The sequence below is a fragment of the Acomys russatus genome, chromosome 26, assembly GCF_903995435.1.
Source record: "Acomys russatus chromosome 26, mAcoRus1.1, whole genome shotgun sequence".
NCBI classification, from domain to species: domain Eukaryota; kingdom Metazoa; phylum Chordata; class Mammalia; order Rodentia; family Muridae; genus Acomys; species Acomys russatus.
This window is the reverse complement of record NC_067162.1, coordinates 30,003,760-30,024,896: the sequence shown is the minus strand read 5'-3', so window position 1 is coordinate 30,024,896 and position 21,137 is coordinate 30,003,760. Positions and strand designations below refer to the sequence as shown.

General features: G+C 50.1%; 1 protein-coding gene across 2 annotated transcripts; it reads right to left on the bottom strand.

Moving 5' to 3' along the window:
* Positions 1-835: 835 nt before the first annotated feature.
* Positions 836-21,097, bottom strand: Slc9a5 (solute carrier family 9 member A5). Of its 2 annotated transcripts, none has more exons than XM_051168966.1 (16): positions 19,581-21,097; positions 15,161-15,463; positions 13,588-13,751; positions 13,324-13,402; positions 12,887-13,064; positions 12,168-12,388; positions 11,731-11,933; positions 11,427-11,516; positions 11,262-11,332; positions 10,436-10,565; positions 9,787-9,875; positions 9,490-9,619; positions 5,148-5,318; positions 4,668-4,734; positions 3,755-3,889; positions 836-1,494 (listed from the first exon to the last, which is right to left on the bottom strand). In XM_051168966.1, the coding sequence occupies exons 1-16, from the start codon at positions 19,774-19,776 to the stop codon at positions 1,022-1,024; spliced, it is 2,700 nt and encodes an 899-aa protein (XP_051024923.1). In that variant the 5' UTR covers positions 19,777-21,097; the 3' UTR covers positions 836-1,021. The 2 variants fall into 2 exon arrangements, with proteins under 2 accessions (XP_051024923.1, XP_051024922.1); XM_051168965.1 differs by having other exon boundaries at positions 4,668-4,737; positions 19,581-21,096.
* Between the last annotated feature and the right edge of the window lie 40 nt (positions 21,098-21,137).

The following is a 21,137-nucleotide window of genomic DNA, read 5'->3' as shown; positions in this document are numbered from 1 at the left end:
CTTCCCTACTGTTCTCTACTCCTGAAAAATTGTGAAACCGGCAGATCTCTTCTTGTCCCCACCCTTGAAAGCCTGAGACAAATGGACAGAGGACACTCATCCATCTGAGAGATGTTTAATGTATCTTGGACATAAGGTACAAAACACAAGGCAAAGGCTAACCCCAGGAAAGCCCAGTTACTCAGTCTGCTGGCCCCAAACACTGCAGCCAGGCATCCCAGCCCCTACAGTCATAGTGCAGTGGCCCTGGGACACCTGGTGTCTTCTCCCTTTGGGAAAAATTTGAGGTGGTGACACAGGAGCCCAGAGGCCTCTGTCTCCTACTTGGAAACCTCAGATCCAAGCCTCAGAAAGTTCCAGACTTAGACCTAGAGCAGCAAACTGGCTACAAAGCAACTCTGAACTGAAGCCTGGCCCAGTGCCCGGGCCCTAGAAAAGAAGTCACCATTACCTCAATCCCTGGCAGCAAAGGGATAGGGGTAAAACAAGAATGTGGAGGCAGACTCCCGCTACTCCTGTAGCTGAGCCAAAGACTGAGGCTTGCCCTATACCCAAGCCCAGTCACTCTGAGGACCAGCCCCTCATAAAGCCTCATTGCCAGCACACTGACCATGACCTGGTGCTGGGGGGGGGGGGGACGGGGGTAAAGGACAGGGAAGACCAGTGTCTACTGAAGAATGATGCTTTGGGGCGGGGGGGGGGGGGGGGGGAGGAACAGCTGCCAACAGTAAGTCCAGGAAGACACCCTAGGGAAGGGACATCAGCTTGTGGGCCTATCCCCTAGAACTCTGGACTGGATCCTGAGCCATTTTTCGAAATGAAAAGTGGAAAAGGGTTAAGAGCAGGGAGAAACGGCAAGAAGAGTCTCTGTGAGGGCCAGCCCAGGAAACCCTTCTGACCAGTCCCAGGGAGGTCCAGTTGCCACCTCGGCCCAGGCCCGCCCTGGCCACAAAGCAGGCTGAGTAGGCACCTCTGTCCACTGCCTGAGGCACACACTCCCTACACTCCCCGAGGCCCTGGGCTACAGCCGGCCTCCTCTGTTGAACTGGATGCACCAGTGGGAGTTGGCAGTGCCCGGACTAAGATGCGTATGGCCCTTGTGGCCCATGAGGGGTTGCAGCTCCTGCTGCTGGGGGAGGTCAGCACTGCTCTCGCTACGAGAACGGCCAGCTTTGGCCAGGCTTGGGGGAAAGGCAAAGCTTGAGCGGGGGTCAGAAGACAGGTCAAGAGGAACCTGCGGCTCTTCCATGCCCAGAGGGTGAGGAGGCAAGCGGGCTAGAGTGGGAGGCTGGGTGCAGGGAGGGGATGCCAGGCTCTCCAGGGAGGAGATGCTTTGGTTCCAGCCTGTCTGCATGTCCACAGGCACGATCTTGGTTGTTTCCGAAGACACATAGACAGCCAGGTCTCCCTGCCCACTCTTCCAGGGTAACTCCTTCTCCGCACAGGTTGGGGAGGGGGGGATGATGCGTGGGCTTGGACACACCTCATGGCTTCCTAGAAACACAGAGAATGAGTACACATGAGCTCACTGCCGATGCACGGGGATCCTCAAATGCACTCAAGGTCACCATATCATATTCATCTGTGCTGCACACCATAAAAGGCTTCCTGGAAGGAAGCATCAGATGGCTTTGCTTTGTCCTAGCACCAGCACAGGGGCACACACTGAACATCTGTTCACAAGGTACATACTGAACAAATGGCAATTAAGTACAGCTTAAGAAAACCAAACAGGAAGGACATCTTATCCCTGATTACCCTCATCAGCACCAGCTTGGACACTGTGCATCCTGCTAAGCCTCATCCTGACCAAGCACTGAGACAGTGGTAACAAGGGAGGAGAGCCCTACTCAGTTGTGACAACAAAGCATTCTCCAGATGGGGCTGGGGAGGTGGCGGCACAGGTTAAGAGCACTTGCTCAGGCTGGAGAGATGGCTCAGTGGTTAAGAGCACTGGCTGCTCTTCCAGAGGTCCTGAGTTCAATTCCCAGCACCCACATTGTGGCTCATAACCATCTGTATTATGATCTGATGCCTTCTTCTGGTGTACATGAAGACAGAGTACTCATATACATAATAAATAAATAAATAAATAAATAAATAAATATCTTTTTAAAGAGAGAGAGGACACTTGCTCTTCTTGCAGAAGACTCAATTCAGTTCCCAGAGCCACACCAGGCAGCTTGCAACCTGCTTATAACCCAAGCCCCAAGGTATCCCATGCCCTTTTGTAGCCTGTGAGGGCACCCCCACAAACATGAGACACACACACACACACGCGCGCGCGCGCACTTGTACAAAAAAAATAAATCTTTTAAAAAGTCTCCAGATGTTACGGAAGTCCCCTTTGGAGCAAAATGTCTATACTGCCACCATTTTGTTGTTTTGTTTTTCAAGACAGGGTTTCTCTGTGTAGCTCTGGCTGTCCTGGAACTCACTGTAGACCAGGCTGGCCTGGACCTGCCTCTGCCTCCCCAAGTGCTGGGATTAAAGGTGTGTGTCTCTGCCTTCTTAACTATTCTGTAATAGGCTAAAGGGGACTTATTAACTAATGCAATGTGTGGTCATAGCCGGATTTTTTACTTGCAGAAAACTGTAGTAAAAGGGCTGAACGTGGTAGCACATTTCTGTCTCGAGACAGTGTCAGTGAGATAGTGAGTTACAGGCTGGCTGGGCTGCCTGGTGAATGCAAGGCAAACCTGGGTTACATAGTGAGACCCTGTCTCAAAATAAATAATAAACAAAAATAAAAACCAAGGAAAACTGACTCCCAACTAGATTCTCTTATGACAAAGATTTTGTATATGGTGATGATATTGTGGATGCGTTTTTAAAAATACTTATCTTGTTTTGTTTTGTTTTTTTAGTTTTTCGAGATAGAGTTCCTCTGTGTAGCCTTGGCTGTCCTGAAATCACTCTGTAGACCAGGCTGGCCTCGAACTCACAGAGATCTGCCTGCCTCTGCCCTCCCCCCCCCACCCCGAGTGCTAGGATATATTGAAGTATTTGTTAATAAAAATGAGATATTTAAGATTTTCTTCATGGGCTGGAGAGATGGCTCAGTGGTTAAGAGTACTGCCTGCTCTTCGAAAGGACCCGGGTTCAACTCCCAGCACCCACATGGCAACTCACAACTGTCTGTAACTCTAAGATCTGACACCCTCACACCAATGCACATAGATTAAAATTTAAAAAAAAAAAAAAAAAAAAAAAGAACACCAAATAAAGAAGGTTTTATAAAAAAAAGAAAAGAAAAAGATTTTCTTCATAAGAACCCTGAGGAGCAAGTGCCGTAGGTGAAGGTCTAAGTAAGATGAAGTGTTAGCTGATGAGTACTGAAGCTAGAACACGGGCCATTGTGAGTTTGCTTCACTATTCTGTCATTTCGTATTTTGAAATGTTCTATAATAAACTTCTCTATCGTCCCCTGAGCATTTGTGCCAACTACCATTAAAACCAAGCGATAGGCGGGAGGGTCCCTACATGCAGGAACATGTAAACTGCCTTTTATTCACAAGTATCCCATTAGGACGAGTCTCTAAAGCTTTGTGACTCTGTTTCCCCACCCTGGGTTCTGTAACGGCTTGAGGCAGATCACTTTGGGAGATTTCTGGCAGCGTCAACATTCTTAGTAAACGCTGGCGGTGGATAAACTAGCGACCAGGAAGGGAGAGTTTCCTGAAGCAGCGGCCAGGAGAACGGACAGAGGAGGCAGCTGCACAGGAGGAGGTCATGATTACAAGGAGGCTATTACCTGAGAGCTTGCCTTCTTGGAGAATCTCATTGGTCGCTCGAGCCACGAAGATGATCCCTTCATCGTCCTCTTTCTCTGTCTCTGAGCTGTCACTTTCCTCCTCCTCCTCAGACTCCATGGTTAGAATCACTGCAGCTGGGCAAGGGTGAATGCTGCGTCACCCAGTGGCTGCCTCTCAGTACTGAACAACCTCTAGCGAGCTCCTGCTACCCCCAGCCCCCTCCATCGGCTGCTACCCAGGTGAAGCCCATGTTGGCAGAGGCACCTGCATTCAGCCTTTTGGGGCACTGGCCTAGAGTGTTGGGCTTAAGGGGGAAAGGAAATTGCACAACCCAAGGAGGCAATCAAATGGTAAGTCCTCAGAGGAAGCCATGAGGGCTGTACCTTCCAGCTCTTTCTGTTGTCAGCTCCAGGTCAACTGGTGATATCAGCACCCACAAGACTGGAAGGTCTGTTAACATTCAGTTCACACGGAACTGGAGTTTTTATTTTGTTAGTTTTTTTTTTTTTTTTTCAGACAGGATTTCTTGGCTGGCCTCGAACTCACAGAGATCTGCCTGTCTCTACCTCCCCGAGTGCTGAGATTACAGGAGTGTGCCCATGCACCTGGCTTGGAACCAGGTTTTGATGATGGGCCATTAGGCCTTTCCCCACCTATCCTTTAAGGCCTTGGACAGTCTACCTGTCTCCACGACCTTTTCCAAGTCCTTAATAGTCCAAAGTCAGAGTCAGCAATTTTTTCATACCTGGTACATTGATTTGAACTATTCCAACACTCCAGTGCGCCTGTCTAGCCCCTGAGGGACTAGCTCGTGGTGCTAAGTGTTTCCAGAGGAGAGCCTGTAGGATCTGGATGACAGGCCTTCTCCTTCCCTTCCCCTCCCCCCTCCCATCCCCACAGCTCCCTGCTTGCCTGTGTCCTGAAAGCCCAGGTCTCGAGGAGGCTTCCCATTTGTAGCTTCGGGATTAGCCACACCATCCTTCTGAGGACCAGAAAGCAAACCTAAGACTCCGGCCTTGGTCCTACCACCCAAGCCCCAAGCCCTGTGAAATGGCAGAGTCAACGGAACAAGCCTTCCTAAGCTAGAAGGGGGAGGGAGCCTTGGTCAGCCTGGCAGGAACTGTGGCGTCTAAAGTGACCCACTTTATCATAGGCTCTGGCTCCACGGGCTTGGATTGGCTGAGGGCTCCTAGACTCCACCCTTTCCTGTTTTCTCAGGTAGCAAAGGCTGCCCTCCCCCTGAAGCCCAGACAGTCCTAAAAGGAAAGCCCGACGACCATAGACACCCAACCCCTGATGGTGATTAAACAGGACACGCCCTCGCCCTCGGGCTGAGTTCCAGTATGCAGCAGCCTACAGCCCCAGAGGAGGCATCCCAAAGGAAAGTCGCACCTTCTTGTGGCCGGCTTTGCGGGGTCGAGGTTTGCTCTTGGTGAGGCAGATGTTATGCTTGGTGGACTTAAAGGACTCGAGCCGTCGCTTCATGTTCTGCTGGAAGATCTCCTTGTCCTGTCGCTCCTGTGCATCCTCGGAGATGAAGTGGCGGCCGCAACTGGCTTTGTACTGGCAACGACAGCCCAACCTTGCCATGAGGCTGGGTGCCTTGGCCCTCCCACAGGAACCCCAGGCCACAACCCCAACATGTTCATCACATGTCCTGCCAGCCCAGCATTTCCAGAATTCGCCATGGGTTAAAAAAATAAAATTAAATTAAAACACAGGAAAGGGACTGGAGAGATGGCTCAAAGGTTAAGAGCACTGATTGAGTACAATTGCCAGCAACCTCATGGTGGTTCACAACCATCTATAATGAGATCTGGTGCCCTCTTCTGGCGTACTGGTGTATATGCATGCAAAACGCTGTATACTTAATAAATCTTAAAAAAAAAAAAAAAGAAAAGAAAAAAGGATTATAGCCAGAGACTCTGTACTAAGTTCACTAAGGGAAAATTTCCCCTTCCCCCAAAATTATTCCTCCAAACCTGGCTTTCCTTGCCCTCTGTCACCCATTCCTCAGTTCTCTACAATTTGAAGTGATAAGAGGCAAGGCCCTGTGTTTTGTTCCCTGGGGCTACTATGAAACCATAGAGCCATATCCTTTGCAATTCCATTTATCTCTGTATGCCTATCCCCAGGTAGCTACACAGGATCCTCTTGCCAGCTGATTTCCTTCTAACTATTTCTACAGCTACCAGGACACCAGGTCTGTGCTTTGGACTTCTCCAACCATCTGCCCTGGCACCCTAGATCCTCTTGGTCCTAGCAACTGCCCACTTAATGTCACGCTAACACTTGATCTGCTTCTTTGAACTCTTTCTCATAAAGGCCAAGCCCTCCACACACTCCTGGGCCTGCCTATTTCTGCCCTTGGCAACTTAGCAACCTTTTCCTATTTAGTGGAAGGAAACCAGCAAAGTACTGCTTAGAACAGTCCTGGTTGCTTTATCTTGCCTCACATTCTATTTGGTTCCTTTCATATTCCTCCTATTTTCTGTTTCTGTAAACCACTTCTAAGAAGTCCTTGAAGTCTCCCATCCACCTTTCTTCTTTATCTATGTATCTGAAACCGCCAACCCACCTTTGGGGCAAAGTGTCCCTGTCTCAGCTTTGCTCAACTCACTCCTCCCGCACCCCTCAGTTCTGAGCTCTCTTTTCTCCTGCCATAGTTACTTTTCTTACCCCTTTCTCTCTGCTGTAAGACAAGCTCCTACCCTTGTTTTTGTTTGTTTTTAAAGTGCTTCCACTGACACTACTATCTCCCTTTTGAGGCCAAGCTCCTAAAAATTAATTTGGATACTTTCCATCCTGTCTAGTACTTCCCTAAATACCAAAAAAAAAAAAAAAAAAAATGCTGTTCAAGTTCCATCAGTCCGTAATGCCACCTTCTCTTTGGTCACCTGTCCTGAAATCCCTGTAGGTACCAGCCTGACCTCTGTATGGCACTTAGCCCCGCTGTCCCGGGCAGACATGTTGTCTGCTATTCCTTCTCTGAGGGTTCCTCTTTCTCCTTTGCTGGCTCTCTGTCCCTTTCTTTCACGAATATCCCTCTGTATTATTCTTGGCCCTGCTCTCTTTTCTCTAAACACTCTCCCCAGAGACCTTATGCATTCTCTCCACTTCCACTGACCCAGTGGCATGATCTGCAGTTTCAAAACACCAGGCGTCAGACCAGCTGCCTTTGAGTCATCAGTGGGCTTATATTCCAGGATCCTACATCTCTAGGAAGGGAAAGCCAAGAATCCTCACTCCACCAGGCTTCTCAGCGAATCCCAGGTAGTCGAGTGAGGAGCCCTCAGCTGTAAGTTCCTCCAAACCTTTCTCTCTAGTCCCCCTCCCCTTCTCTCTTAAGCTATAATCTTAATTTTAACTGCATATTATCTCTAATGCTATTCTGGAAAGAACATAAGGAATTAGGGTCTGTGTCATGCTGCAGCTAAACGGATTCAGAACCAGTCGAATAACCATACCCAAAAAACGCTCCATCCATGTCAGTGTGGAGGAAGTCTTTAGTAGCATGCCACAGGGCTCTGTCCTCAGCTCTATCCTGTTCAGTATTTATGATGCTTTAGATGAACATAAAGTTAACAGGCTTAGCAAATTTTCAGATGATATGAATCTGAGAAAGAGACATCTGGTGGTAGACATGGGATCCAAGTGATGGAATGATGGCTAAATTAAATAAGATGACATTTGACAAATAAGCACAAACTTAGTCTAGTTCTTTTTAAAATGACTACACAAAAGCTGAATGCAACCCATTGGCCAAACACACACACACACACACACACACACACACACACACACAATCACACAGACGAACAACACACAACCATATAACACAACAAGAAGTATATAGCAAGCTGGGCCTAGAGGTGCAACCCTATAATCTCAGCACTCCGAAGACAAAAGCAGACAGATCTCGATGAGTTCGAGGCCAGCCTGGCCTACAAAGCAAGTCCAGGACAGCCAAGGCTACACAGAGAAACCCTGTCTCAAACAAACAAACAAAGAAATATATAACATACTTGAAAGCTCCTGAATTCCTGAATCTGATCAGGGTCCAGACTTAATAACAAGAAAATATAAGAAATGGAGCAACATGCTAAATAAGACTGGGATACAAACATCAAGATCTAGAAAAAAATGGTTAATTTGCCAATATAAAGTATCTAGTTTCTTCAATAAATAGCAAGGAGGAAAAGAAGAAGAAACTCTTATAGTTTTTCTTAATGAAGAGTATATATCCCAGATATAAGTTGTGAACTTCTTTTAAATCTTGACCTATGTAAACCAGCTAGGAAAAAACAGATATTATAAAGCAGGAAAAAAATATATTGAACACTAGGCACTTAATATAAGGAATTATTATAACAATCATAACAGTAATAGTACTGGTTTTGACTCGACTTGACTTTTTCAGTGCTGATGAAATCACAACCAGGTCCTCATAGGTGCTAAGCATATGATCCACTATTGTCCCATCTGCTCAGTCTGACGGTATTTTTAAGAGGATTCCCAATTTGAAGCCAGTCCTAGGGCAGCTAGGAAGACTGTGTCTCAGAGGAGACAAAATTTTTTTTAAATAAACTAAACAAAGAGCTCTTGCCATATACTGAGATATTTATAGATGATGAGAGATGGTATCTGGAGTGTTTTGCAAGATGAAGTGTGGGCAGGGTGTGGTGGGTTACACAGCATAAAATTTTAACCATGTACTGATAATTATTAGAGTTGGGTAATAGACAAATGAGAGCTATTTCATTCTCTCTACTAAAATTTGGCATAAGAAATGCATTAAAAGGGACCGTTGGATGAGGTGGGCTTGACTGCCATTAACTGAGGAAAACATGAGGGTTTGGCGGAGTGTGAATATAATATGAAGCCCTAAATTGGTGAGCCAAATCGGGGACCCTGGGCGGCAGAAATAGCAAGTCTAGAACAAGAAAGCAGGAGAGCCCCTATCGCTCACCCTAGACAATCACCTAGCAGCTTCTCCATGGGATTGGGGGGGGGGGGGCTTCTCACGGCCAAAGACACACCAGCGGCAGGAGAGGCTACTGGAGTAAGAGGGCCTGAGTACAGCTGCCGGGAAACCTTTGAAGCCTGTTCTGCAGAACTGGGAATGTTTAAAGACAGGTGCGTGTACATTAAGCCAATTCTATCTCAATGTTCTAAAAGCCTTGCCTGTGGAGCTGCCATCAATAACAGAGTCACATTTCAAAAGGCCCAGGATAACAGCCTGCTGCCCCCTTGTGGGGTTACGGAAGATCCTCTCCTGGATGGGACGGGCCTTTCCTTACCAAAAGCGCCAAAGCTACCCAATTTGCACTGGGCTAATCCACCTCTCTTGTTAAACTGGTTCCAAAGGTCTTCTTGGGTTCCTGCTCCCATCTTTGACCTGCTCCCCAAAGCTCCTTGTCCTCTTTCTCTTCCTCTTCCCTCAGGGACAATCAATATCTATGTCCCATGTGCTCCTGTCCTTCCTAAAACCCAGCTTCTAACCCAGTGTGCTTCCTTCTAGAGTCCCAGCTGGTCCATCTCTCAATTCATGCCTCGGTTAGTCTGCTACTCACCCTGCCGCATTTCTTCCACATCACCATCACCACCAAAACCCCAGCAAAGTATGAAACCCACAGCCTTCAACTGGGCCTTCACAGCCGGACACAAGCTGGTACCAAATGCCTGCAGGTCAAGGCCTCTGCAGACCACTTCCCACCACCCTGGGAACTCTCACCCTGCGCCTCCGCGGCTTGTAGAGGCCTCCACAGAGCAGGTGGTGCATCACAGCATCCTCTCGGTCTCGGCCGCTGCGTACAGTGTCGATCACCTGCAGATCCAGACACGCGCCACTGCCACTCTCCCTCCTGCAGGAGACAGGGGCACAAAGCGTGCTGGGGAGTGGGTGGCACAGGCGAGGGGAAGGGCAAAGGTGTCGACAAAACTTCCCAAGAAGGGATCTGTGGCGGGGAGGGGGGCAGGGGGGCGGGAGGGAGCAGAGCTTGAGGAAGGGAAAGGGGCCTCGTGGACTCACAACAGGTTGGTGACAGAGGTCTCTGCCACGGAATTTCTGCTAGGCATAGTGGGCAGTGTGAGTCCTGTGGAGGACAAGACGTGGCCTCCCTGCAGGAGTCAAGACTGAGGTCAGACAAGGAGCAGATGAGGAGCAGCCAGACAGAGGGGTAATAAGAAGAACAGCATGCGTTAACAAGTATTCTGTTTTGTTTTGAGCCAGTGCTGGGGATTACCCAGGTCCAGGTGCTGAACCACTGAGCTACACCCCCAGGCATCATTCTGTCCTTTGTTATACCAGATACTAAAACCCTTCCCATACTGAAGTCTCCAAATCTGACCTGGGTAGTACTATTCTTACTGCTAGTTTCTTTTCACTGAGAGGAAACTGAAGCTTGGGCAATTTAAGGAACTTTCCCATGCACCGGCCTATACGTGATTAACAGCCGGACTGTGTGCCTTTGTTGACTCCAGAGTCCAGCTGTTTCCCACCTTTCTGTACTAGCTGCCAGACTCTGCCAACACCAGGCTGGCTCCTGCAGCTGTGACGAGGCAGCTGCGAGTTCTAACTCCCTGCCCCTTGCTAACAAGCCCACCTGCCTGTCAGCCCTTACTGCCCTGCCGACCATCTGTCTACCCACCACCGGCCTACCTGGTAAGTGCTGGCCCACCTGGTCCACAAAACTGATGGCATCTCGGATGTTGAGCCGGTAGTACACATCCCAGATCTGGTCTCGGATACGATAGGCTGACCGCCGCATCAACAGCTGGCTCAGGTACTTCTTGTCAAACTGTTCCCACCTACAGAGGATGCCAGGCCCAGCCCTGAGTACCATCCTCATGGTGTGGCTGGCTGGCCCTTCCTCAGTCAGGACAGGGACACTGCCAGCACTTGCCTGGCTTTCTTGGTGTGAGTCCAGGCCAAGGAGAATCTCAAGGCTAGCCTTTACATTTTTAGGAGAGAGTCTGTCATTAGTTAAAGCTAGTTCAAATAACTGTAAAAATTATAACCATGACAAAAACTACCACGGATAATTATAATGGGGATTTGTCCTTGTCAGGGAGACCAGAAATCTCTAAGGAATCAATGTCTGCGGTTAGACCTGATGGATGATTCAAAGCTAAATAAGGAGGTGAGGCAGTGTTCTAGTAGACAGAACACATACAATGGTCTCAGTGGCCACGCTTGGGCCTCATGATTGGCTCTGAGGCTCTAAATAGGGTGCACGTAATTATCAGGTAGCCCATCAAAAACAGAACAGAGCACAGCGGGGTGGGAATCTGGCAAGTGCCAGACCATGCAGGGTCTGGCAGGCCACCCTGGGGGAGAGCTCTCTGTCTTATCCTGAGAACACTGGGGTGCCACTGAAAGGCTTCAGGCAAAGGTCACCAGCCTGAACCTGGCTGTGACCCTTCTGAGAAGGGTGGCATATCCCCCATGCTGGCCTGGCTGGTAGGGCCACTGTTGCTGAAGGAGCCTCGGGGCAGCTCCCTCACCTGTCCCTCCAGTAGTGGTAGCCATGGTGCCCCACAACGTCCTCCACTGCAGCCAGAATGTGGTCAAAAGTCTAGAATGGGGGTGGGTAGGGGGACTGGATCAGGACTCTGCCAACAGGAGCAGGGAGAAAGGGGCAGGTGGAGGGATGGGGTTCTGGTACCCACGTGCTCATGTAGCTCCTGGTTCAAGGTGGGTTTATGGTGATCGCTCCTCTTCACCCTCAGCCACTTGACCAGTGGCTTGATGGTCAAACCCTATGGACAGGTAGGAGGTGAGGCCTGGCCTGTTCAGTTCCCTGCTGCCCTTTTCCCAATAATTAGGCTTCAGCTCTACCTCCACCCATTACACTCAAGGTCTGGGAAAGTCAAGTCCCTGCCTACCCCCCCCCCAAAACGGAAAGGAAAGCCCCAAAGTGTTCCAAGGGTCTGCTGAACCTCTCTCCCCACCTAGCCTCCCGGGCACTCCCACCTGCACAATGACTGTGAAGAAGACCACCACAATCGTGGTGGCCACAAAGTAGTCCTTGGCTGGGACCTTGGTCCTGTCCAGTAGGATGACGAGAGCAAAGGCCACAGCCCCCCGAAGGCCCCCATAGGACATCACCACCTGGTCAATTTTGTCCAGAGGGACCAGCCGGAACTGATTCAGCACCCAGGTCTGCAAGACTACGCCTACAGCAGGAGGGAGGCCAGCAGGAGCAAGGAGTTGGGAGTGGAGGATGACGGGAGTGGATGGCGCCAGGCGTCTGGGCTGAGGTCTGGGAGGGGTTGGGGCAGGTGAGCACTGAGGGGAGGCCTAGGAATTAACAAGGGCGTGGACTTGGATTGAGGGGTCAGTGGTGGGGTGAGAGGGGAAAGAAAGGGGATAGGGACAAGAGCAGGGTGGCATGGGGGTAGCAGCAATACCGAGGGCTCGGAAGAACAGGATGAAGAAGAGGGTGCCCAGCACCAGCCCAGAGTCCCAGGCCCATTTGGATGAGTCCACGGCTGAGATGCCAAGCAGCATAAAGATGACGGTCTCAGCGCAGCTGGCGAGCGTTTTCATTGTGTATTTGACGGCTGTGCGTGACTTATGGGAGATGTTGGCCTCCACATATTTCTTACATCCAAGACCACACATGGTCACTCTGGGAGAAGAACAAAGCTGGGCGTGAGGAAGGGTCCCCAAACTCTCAGTTTCTCTTGGGCCTGAGCATGCAGCAGACAGGGATGCCACCATCACGGGGTATCAGATTCTCCAAGACAAAGCTCAGGGGCACGTGGAGATTGCTGGTTAGTGGTAGTTAGCCTTAGGATGAACACAGATCTGTGGGTCTCCCACTTAGTGCCTCTTGCTCTGACTAGCAAACCCTCCGAGGCATCCTTTGAGGTGCTATATCCATAGCAACCAGTGGTTTTGGGCCCTCGAGTATACTGGGCAGCTTAGTCTGCACTTCAGGTGCGCAGACAATTATCCTCTGAGGAGAGGACGAGCTGTCCACTACCACAAGGACTCGGTGGTGCCCACAGGGTCTTTAAGGACTTGCTCTTGGCCGTGTAATGTGTGACTATTCCCAAAGCCCTTTCCCAGTCATTTGCCTGTGATGCACCCTCCCCTCCCCATCCCACCCCCAGCCAGGACTCACGCAAGAATGGCGGACAGTGAGGCCATTTCAGCAGTGAGGTAGGCTGCGTAGGCGAGGAGGAAGACCAGCAACGGCTCGATGATGCGGACCCGCTTGGTGAAGCGCGTGGTCAGGGCCAGGAGGAAGGCAAAGACCAAACCCACAGCTGCCCCGCCCAGACTGACCACAAACAGGGAGGCTGGTGGGGAGGAGTGGGTTGTCAGAATGATCCCTAACCCACACCCTCCCCAAGTTGGGCTGACAAGACCGCTGCCTAGTGAGAAAGAGAGGAGGGTACCCTACTACGCTCCCTGGGGCTCAGGAGCCCAGGGCAAGCTCCTCCCAGACCCCATTTCTCCATCAGAACAGGCTCCTGTGTCCCGGTGCTGGGTGGGTGGGGCTCGCCAACCCAGGGAAGTAAGACACCGAATGCTGGCCAGGTTGGGGGAAATACTGACCGACTCCCTTTAAGTAGTCAGTGGCCTGCACGTTGGCAGAGCCCATCTCCACAAAGGAGTTGCAGACCTTGTACAGCACCTGAGTGATGAGAGGAGAGGCAGGAAGTAGGAGGAGGGCCACAGAGACGGGAAGTGAGCTGGAAAAGGCGCAAGAGCTCAGATCCTATTTCCTCCCCAGGGAGCTGGGAGGAACCGTCTAAGCCTGGTCAGATACCCAGTTGGCAGCCCAAGGTCAGGGGTTTGTAGTCAGCTATACATTCTCACCACGGTAACTGCATCATTGAGCAGGGACTCTCCAAAGACGATGATAAAGAGAGTCTCATTGACGTGCACCTCCTCGAAGACAGCCAACACAGCCACAGGGTCCACCGCCGAGATGAGGCTTCCAAACAGTAAGAAGTCCAGCAGGCCAGCCTGTACCTTAGGGGCTACCAGGGAGAGACACAAGACAGGCCTGACTGGTGAACATGACTCTGCCTCCCATAGCACTCCCTGGGACAAGCCCAATAGGCTTTCCTGCTGGACAGAAATAAACCCAAAGGGAATCTTTGGAAAGGCGAGGAGAGCCGCCTGTATCCTGGAGGCTTGAGCTGCCTGTGTTTAAGACCTGGCTTTGTAACCCCCAGCTGCTGTGATGTGGGCTCTTGTCACTGTAACATGACTTCTATTAGCCATGCCTCCCTATCTGCCTAACTCACAAGATGGCTGCAAAACCATTCAGGTGGTGCTGGTAATAAAAGCTGCAGCAACAGTCAAAGTAGTTCCCAGCAAGTAGAATTGGCCACTGACTGGCTTTATTATCCAGGATAACAGCAAATGATTTCTCCCACACCTATGGTTCTCAGCCAATGGGATATGGCAATAGACAATTCTCAACAGGAAAGAAAGGTCTGAACACAGTATGGAAGGTACCATAGGTGGGACTTGAGTATGTCAAATAACCCGGTGTGCCTCAGTTTCCCCATATACAAAATGGAAATAATAATATCAACTCCAGAAAGTTCTTTATTTAGATAGTACCTGATAAATGATAAGGAGCCAGTGTCACCTATTATTAGAATGACAACTATGATTAGAATCTGAGGTCCTCCTTTTCCTTCCTGCCCCAAATAGTTTACTTTTTATTGAGAACACGAGACTGGAGTCCCAGCTGGGAATTGAAAGCCTTTCCTTTCTACCTTAGAAGACGTCTGAATTTTCAATATCAGGACTGAATGGATTTCTTAAGAAGTGATTGGAAGAGGGCCTCAATAAAATGGATGGCAAACACAGGCTCAGGTACCAAATGAGCATCGAGCGGCTTTACTTTCTCTTCCATTAACTGCAGTAAATAACACTTTGACAGAATAATTGGCCAGACACATTAGGAAAGAACGCCCAGAATAGCAGTTAGCATTTTGTGGATGTAAAGTACGTATTTATTAGAAATAAACTTTTATTAGAAATTAAAAACTAGAAGCCACTTGGCATGGCTTGAGTATAGCCACAGCTGTCAATCCTCACAGAAATGGTGAGGAAGCAGGGCTGGCAAGTGGCAGTGCGCTGACAGAGGGCAGGAGGTACCAGAGTGCTAGTGCAGGCTCCGGAGCTCCAGCAGCCCACACACAGCTGGGAGCCAGGCCCTGCTCAGCTGTCACGCTGCAGAAACTCAGATCCAACTGGCAGGGACCAAAATGAGGACCGAAGCCTATCTGGAGTATTGCCATATACCCCAGGTGGGTCGGACCTGCGACACGCTGGCACCCGACCTTCAGAGGTGGAGAAGGGAGTTAGGGGATGGAGCTAGCTAGTGACTTTTTTTTTTTAATTAAACAACCTAGGTCTTAGAGCTACTCACCTACAAGTCCAGCCTGCTGCAGGCCCCAAAGGGCAACACCTGTTGTGAAGGTATTCCAGAGTGTGCCCACCACAGCGTAGGTGAGGATGGCACCCAAGTTGTCAAAAAAGAGCCGGCTCGGCATGAAATAGCCTGAGTCTAGCACGATGGGAGGGAGCAGGAAAAGGAAGAAGGTCCCTGGCTCCAGCTGGTATTCAGCCTTCTTGGCCACAGCTAAGACAATGCCCCCCAGCGCCAGGCCCAGCAAAATCAGCAGGCAGCTCTCAGGGACCAGAGATGTCACCTTCCGAGACAGGTGAAACACTGCAATGCAAGGAGAAGGCAGCAGGTATGAAGCCGTCCAATATCCACCCACAGCCTGGCCTATTGTGGTTTACCAATTTACCCAAAGTTAGAACCCCTGACCCTGGGAGCAGTGGAAGAGACATAGAATCTCCAACCTCTGACCCTACAAACTCTCCATGGCTTCACGGCTGTTGCTTGTTTTTTGTTTTTTTGTTTTTTTTCTTTATGAAAATGCCTCCGCCGCTGGGCGTGGTGGCGCACGCCTTTAATCCCAGCACTCGGGAGGCAGAGGCAGGCGGATCTCTGTGAGTTTGAGGCCAGCCTGGTCTACAAAGTGAGTCCAGGACAGCCAAGGCTACACAGAAGAAACCCTGTCTCAAAAAACCTTTAAAAAAAAAAAAAAAGATAAAAAGAAAATGCCTCTTCTTCTGTTTTGCCATCCCCAGGGAGTGCCGCCATCTTTCTCTGATCTCCTTTATCCATAGCAATCACCTGACGTTAAGCAAATGCTGGCCGGTCTCTCTCTACATCGTGTATACAGTTGCTGGGGAAAGACTGTAAAATCAAGCTGCTTGGGTTGGAAGACTCGGCCCTCTATTTACCCATTCTTCTACTCTCAATTTCCCCAATTGCAAAATGGGAACAAAACCAGCAACGATGGAGTAGGATGGTTGTGAAGATTAAATAAAACAACCTACCCACGAGCATTTAGAGCTGGGCCTAGTAGGGCAGACCTATGATCAATTTAGTAAGCCTGACTCAAAACAAAGCGGAGATTCAGCTCAGTGACAGAACACTAACTGGCAAGGCATACCCTACCATTTATGAGGTTCCAGAGTCAACGTCCAGTAACTGGGAGTGAGGCAGGAAAAATCAGGTACGACGGCAAACACCTGTCATCCTAGCACTTGGAAGGCTGAGGTAAGCGGACTGCTGTGTGTTTAAGGTAAATCTGGCTTAGGGTGGGTTTATTTTTATTTTTAAGATTTATTTATGTATTATGTATATACTGTTGTGTCTGCATATACACCTTCACACCAGAAGAGGGCACCAGATCTCATTATAGATGGTTGTGAGGCAGCGTACAGCTGCTGGGAATTGAACTCAGGTCCTCTGGAATTACAACCAGTGCTCTTAACCTCTGAGCCATCTCTCCAGCCCTTAGGGTATTTTTTAGAAGATTCTTTTAAAACAAATGTGTGTGAGTATTTGCTTGCATGTATGTAAGTGAGTGCATCATGTGTATGCCTGGTGTCTGAGGAGGTCAGAGGATGGTGTCAAATCCCCTAGAACAGCTGTTACAGGCAGGTGTGAACTGCCAAGTGTGAACTGGGACCCAAACTGGAGTCCTCAGTGCTTTCTCTGTAAGCACTGAGCCATCTCTCCAGCCCCTTGACCTGGTTTATACAGTGAGTTCAAGGCTAGCTTGGGCTATGTAGACTTTTTCTCACCTCTCTAAAAGGAAAAACAAAACAGAACACTTAGCCCACTGATTTTTATAGTAAGCAATAAATGTTTGCTATCGATATAACAAGATCTATGCTAATCTCTCACTATAGTTATGCATACCTATACATACGCTCACATAGCTCCTTTTAGGCACCGTAGGCCTCTCACCCTAATGCACATATTTCATTATACGGGCTCAGTTTAAAAAAAAAAAGCTTTGTGTAGCTAGGGTACCATGGCACATGCCTTTAATTCCCTCACTCAGAAAGCAGAGGCAGGTAGATCTCTGTGTGAGTTCCAACTTAGCCAGGGCTACATAGTAGTCTGCCTAAATAAATAAATAGATAGGTACATAAACAAATAAATAGCCTCGTATGTAAGAGTTAGATTTCAACGCCTTCTGACCATATCACTTTCCAATGCTGTGATCTCAGGAAATTTTTAAAAATATTTATTTATTTATATTTTTATGTGTATTTGTGTACCATCTGACCACAGGAGCCCACAGAGGCCAGAAGCAAGAGTCAGATCCTCTGGAAATTGAGTTACAGACAGTTGTAAGCTGCCAGGTGGGCCCTGGGAACTGAACCTGGGTCCTCTACAAGAGGTGCTTTTAACCACTAGCCCATCTCCAGGCTACCAGTTTCTTCTCTCCCTCTCCCCCTCCCTCTCTCTCTTTGGCTTTTTTGAGACAGGGTTTCTCTGTGTAGCCTTGGCTGTCCTAGACTCACTTTGAAGACCAGGCTGGCCTCGAACTCCCAGTGATCCGCTTGCCTCTGCCTCCTGAGTGCTGGGATTAAAGGCGTGCGCCACCACGGCCAGCCAGTTTCTTCTCTTTTAGTATAAGAAAAATATCCGTCACAAAGGGTAAATATAAAATACGTGAAATGGGCAAGTTGCCTAATGTAGTACAAGACATAAACAATAATTAAATTTGACTTGGGAGAAAAGTCACATTTGAGATATCTATCTTTAAGAAAAGAAGAGAGTATTTTAAAAAGGATTTCTAACATTATCATTTCTCCTACATTTGTCCCTAAACCCTGGTTCTCCTCTGGGCTCTAGCATGTTGGATCTGGCCCCATACAGTCCCTCAGCCACTGGCAGAAGGGTCCTTATTAACCTGAGCCCCTGTGCCAAAGCAATGCCCTTTGGAAAATGCATCCAAGGGCTTAGACTACCTAGCACACAGTGGACTCTACGTGTATATGTATTGAATGAAAAGAGGGAGGGCACTCTAGCTGTGAACATGTAAAGTGTTCCAGAATACTCTGTTCATCTTTCCCCTCCTCTCTGAGGACCCTTTTTAGCTGCTGAGGAGGATTCTTCTTCCTCTATAGGAGGTGTTATTGAAACTAGAGAAGGCACTATTCATCTATGATGTGGGTGCTGTGAGCCTTAAGTAAAACAGCAACGCTTCTACAACCCATGGGCTTCTCAGCAAACCCAGCCCTTACTCCATGTCTGAAGCTGCTTCCTCCAGCTTGCTGTCGCTGCTGCTGGGCCGGCCACCAGGGTGAGTTCAGGCACAGATGGCCCTACCTTCAGCCCCCCACCTCTGCTTTCCTTCTCCCCTCAGCCCTGCAAACCTATCAAAAAGTCAGATTCCCGGAAAATACTTAGAGCTCCATTTTCAATGGTTAACTCTGGTGGAGTGGAATTAATTCAAAGGTGGAGTGGAGAGATCTATTCCAGACCCATTCCCCACCCTGTACCCTAGTGATAGCCCTGGAGGAGAAGAGGCCAAACTCTAGGCTGTGGGATTCCTACATTGCTGAGACTGGGGTACAAGCTGTGCCGGCATAGATGGAGAGTGAGTAGCAGCGCTCAGCTATAATCAGTCACCCCCACAGCAGAACTGGAACAACGGAGAGAAAGGAGGAGGGGTCTCCGTTGGGAGGAGGGGCCGCTGGCTGTCAGAAAGTGGCAAGAGGCAAGGAAAGGCATCTCTAAAGGGGAATGTGGGAATCTGAAGCACAGCCCTCAGTGCAAGGGTTGAAAGATGTGGGATATATATATGCACCTAGGGGAGTCAGCACACACGGAAGACCCAATAAACGGGAAGTTTCTTAAACCGTGAAGAGAGGACTGTGAACTGGAGGGCGGGGTTGCATCCGGGTGCAAGAAGGTGGCAAAGGTTTTTTTTAAAAGAAGAGTAGATAAGCTACAGGAAAAGTGGCAGTTTAGTGTCTCAGGGGATATTAAATATCAGACTCTTAGCCGTGTCTCCAGGGCAGGAAAATTGCTCAGAAGCCGAATGCCTGGCTTCCCAGGAGAATACCATCTCTTCAATGTCCCTGTGCGTCCTCATTGCTGACAGGTTTCTGAGAAGCTGGACGTCTGGAGGAGAGGCCTTACAGACGTTTACTGAGAGAAGAGCTAACTGAAAGGGGAAGAGGGAAACAGTGGGGGAAAGAGTCTAAAGATGGAGCTGAAGAGAGGACCCCTTTAGAAAGGAGAGGAGGCGGGAGACCCACGAGAGGTGCAGGAAATGGGAGAGAACCCAGATTTGTGGAATTGCAACCTAAGTCCCGGCACAGTGCAAGACACAGGACTGGATCTGGAGACTAAGGGGTTTGGGGGCGGGTCCACTGCGGGCCGCTGGCGCGGCGTGCGGGGAGCTCGAAAACACACACACACACACACACACACACACACACACACACACACACACACACACACTCACCGATTTTGGCCAGGCTGGCCACCAGGATCCATAGGGCCACCAGGTAGGGCGCCTCCACCTCGTGCCACTGCCAGCGGAAAAGCGCCAAGCCTGGAGGAGGCTCACCCAACGGCCGGGACTCCTGGGTGGGTTCTTCTGTGGCCCCCGCCCCCGCTAGGGGCAGCCGGAGCAGGAGAAGCAGTGCGGCGCGCAGCATCCTGCAGCCTTGCCTCGCCGTGCTCCCGGCACTGCACGGCCGCCGGCCCCGCGTCGCTGTCGCCGCCGCCGCCTACCCAGCGCCCCCGCGTCACAGGCACGTGGGGTTCACTCCCCCCAATCCGGGCTCTGATACCCCCGCATCAGGTTCGGACCCCGAGACCCTGCCCTGGACTCTAGCAGTTGGGATCCCCTCCTCCATTTCTTCTCGGATAGTCTCAGCTCCGGAAATTCCACAGTGTAGCCCTCTTTCCCGAATCCTGAAACCCACTCCCTTGGTATGCTCCCCTCAATCGCCTCTCACCCAGATTGAGAGAGGTGATCGGCCACAGCGTCCCGGGACAGCGAGAAGGACAGGGGTCTCGAGGAACAGACACGAGCGCGGCTACCGGAGAATGCCGCCCAATTGCAGGCCACCGGCCCCAGGTGCCTAGGCTGCGGGTCCCGGCGCCTCGCTGAGTAAACCGCAGGGGGCGGTGCGCTGCTGCCCAAATCTCCAAAACCTGGGACCCCTGCCGGCCTGTGCCCAGACCAGAGCTGCGCACGCGCACTGGGCACACCCCAGAAAGCCTTGATGGACAACGCTGCCCTCCACGTACCCAGAAAACCTCAAGGCCGGGACTGATCCCAGTTCGTTCCAGTTTGCAAAGGAGGCTATTCTTCTTGTCTCCGGAGCTGAGAGGCATCGCCTTGCCTGTCCTTCAGACTACGGGGCACTATTCTCTTATTCCATGAATCTGTGAGGATCTTACGGAGTTCCCTTTAAACTAGGAACTTGGGTCATTTGACTCATCTCGCCCCAACCCAAAGACTGTCTCCACTTTCCACTCATCACCCAAACTGAAGTAACATGTGCTACCTGCCTCCTCACGCTGACTCATTCCATTCTTTTTCGAGAAAGAGCACCCATCCTCCGCGCCCCCCACCCCCCATCCCAGTTTAAGAGGACTGAATCCACCTCTTCCTTCGAATATAAAATCTATTTCCATTTCTTGTTCCAAATTGAAAGAGATCCTTCTCACTGCTTTCCTCAAATGAGAGAAAGGTTTTCACTTATCTTGCAGGCTAGTAACTAAGTCCCTGCTCGTCCCTTAACTGAGAGTGGCCCAACTATCCAGATTAACGGAAGAGATTTTCGCCCAATCTGCCCTAAAATCCCCACAAAGACCCGGGGCAGCCTCGCCCATATCAAACCTAAAGTCTCCCCGCCCTCTGCTCTGAGGCGGAGCGGGAGCTCGGGTTTTCCCGCCCTCCTAGCCGTGGAACTAACGGGATCACCAGCTCTCTTACTGGCTGACCCAAGCGCCGCCTCTGGCGGTGGTTCACCCAAGGCGCGCGGTCCGCCTAGTCTTGGCTCCACCC

What these genes read in the sequence shown, in the direction of transcription:
- Slc9a5 (XM_051168965.1), bottom strand. Translation starts at nt 19,776, where the DNA reads ATGCTGCGCGCCGCACTGCTTCTCCTGCTCCGGCTGCCCCTAGCGGGG. An exon ending in ACCTCTGTCACCAACCTGTT is followed by an intron (nt 9,620 to 9,786) that starts GTGAGTCCACGA and finishes TGTCTCCTGCAG; the next exon opens with GAGGGAGAGTGGCAGTGGCG. An exon ending in ACAAGCCGCGGAGGCGCAGG is followed by an intron (nt 5,319 to 9,489) that starts GTGAGAGTTCCC and finishes TGTCGTTGCCAG; the next exon opens with TACAAAGCCAGTTGCGGCCG.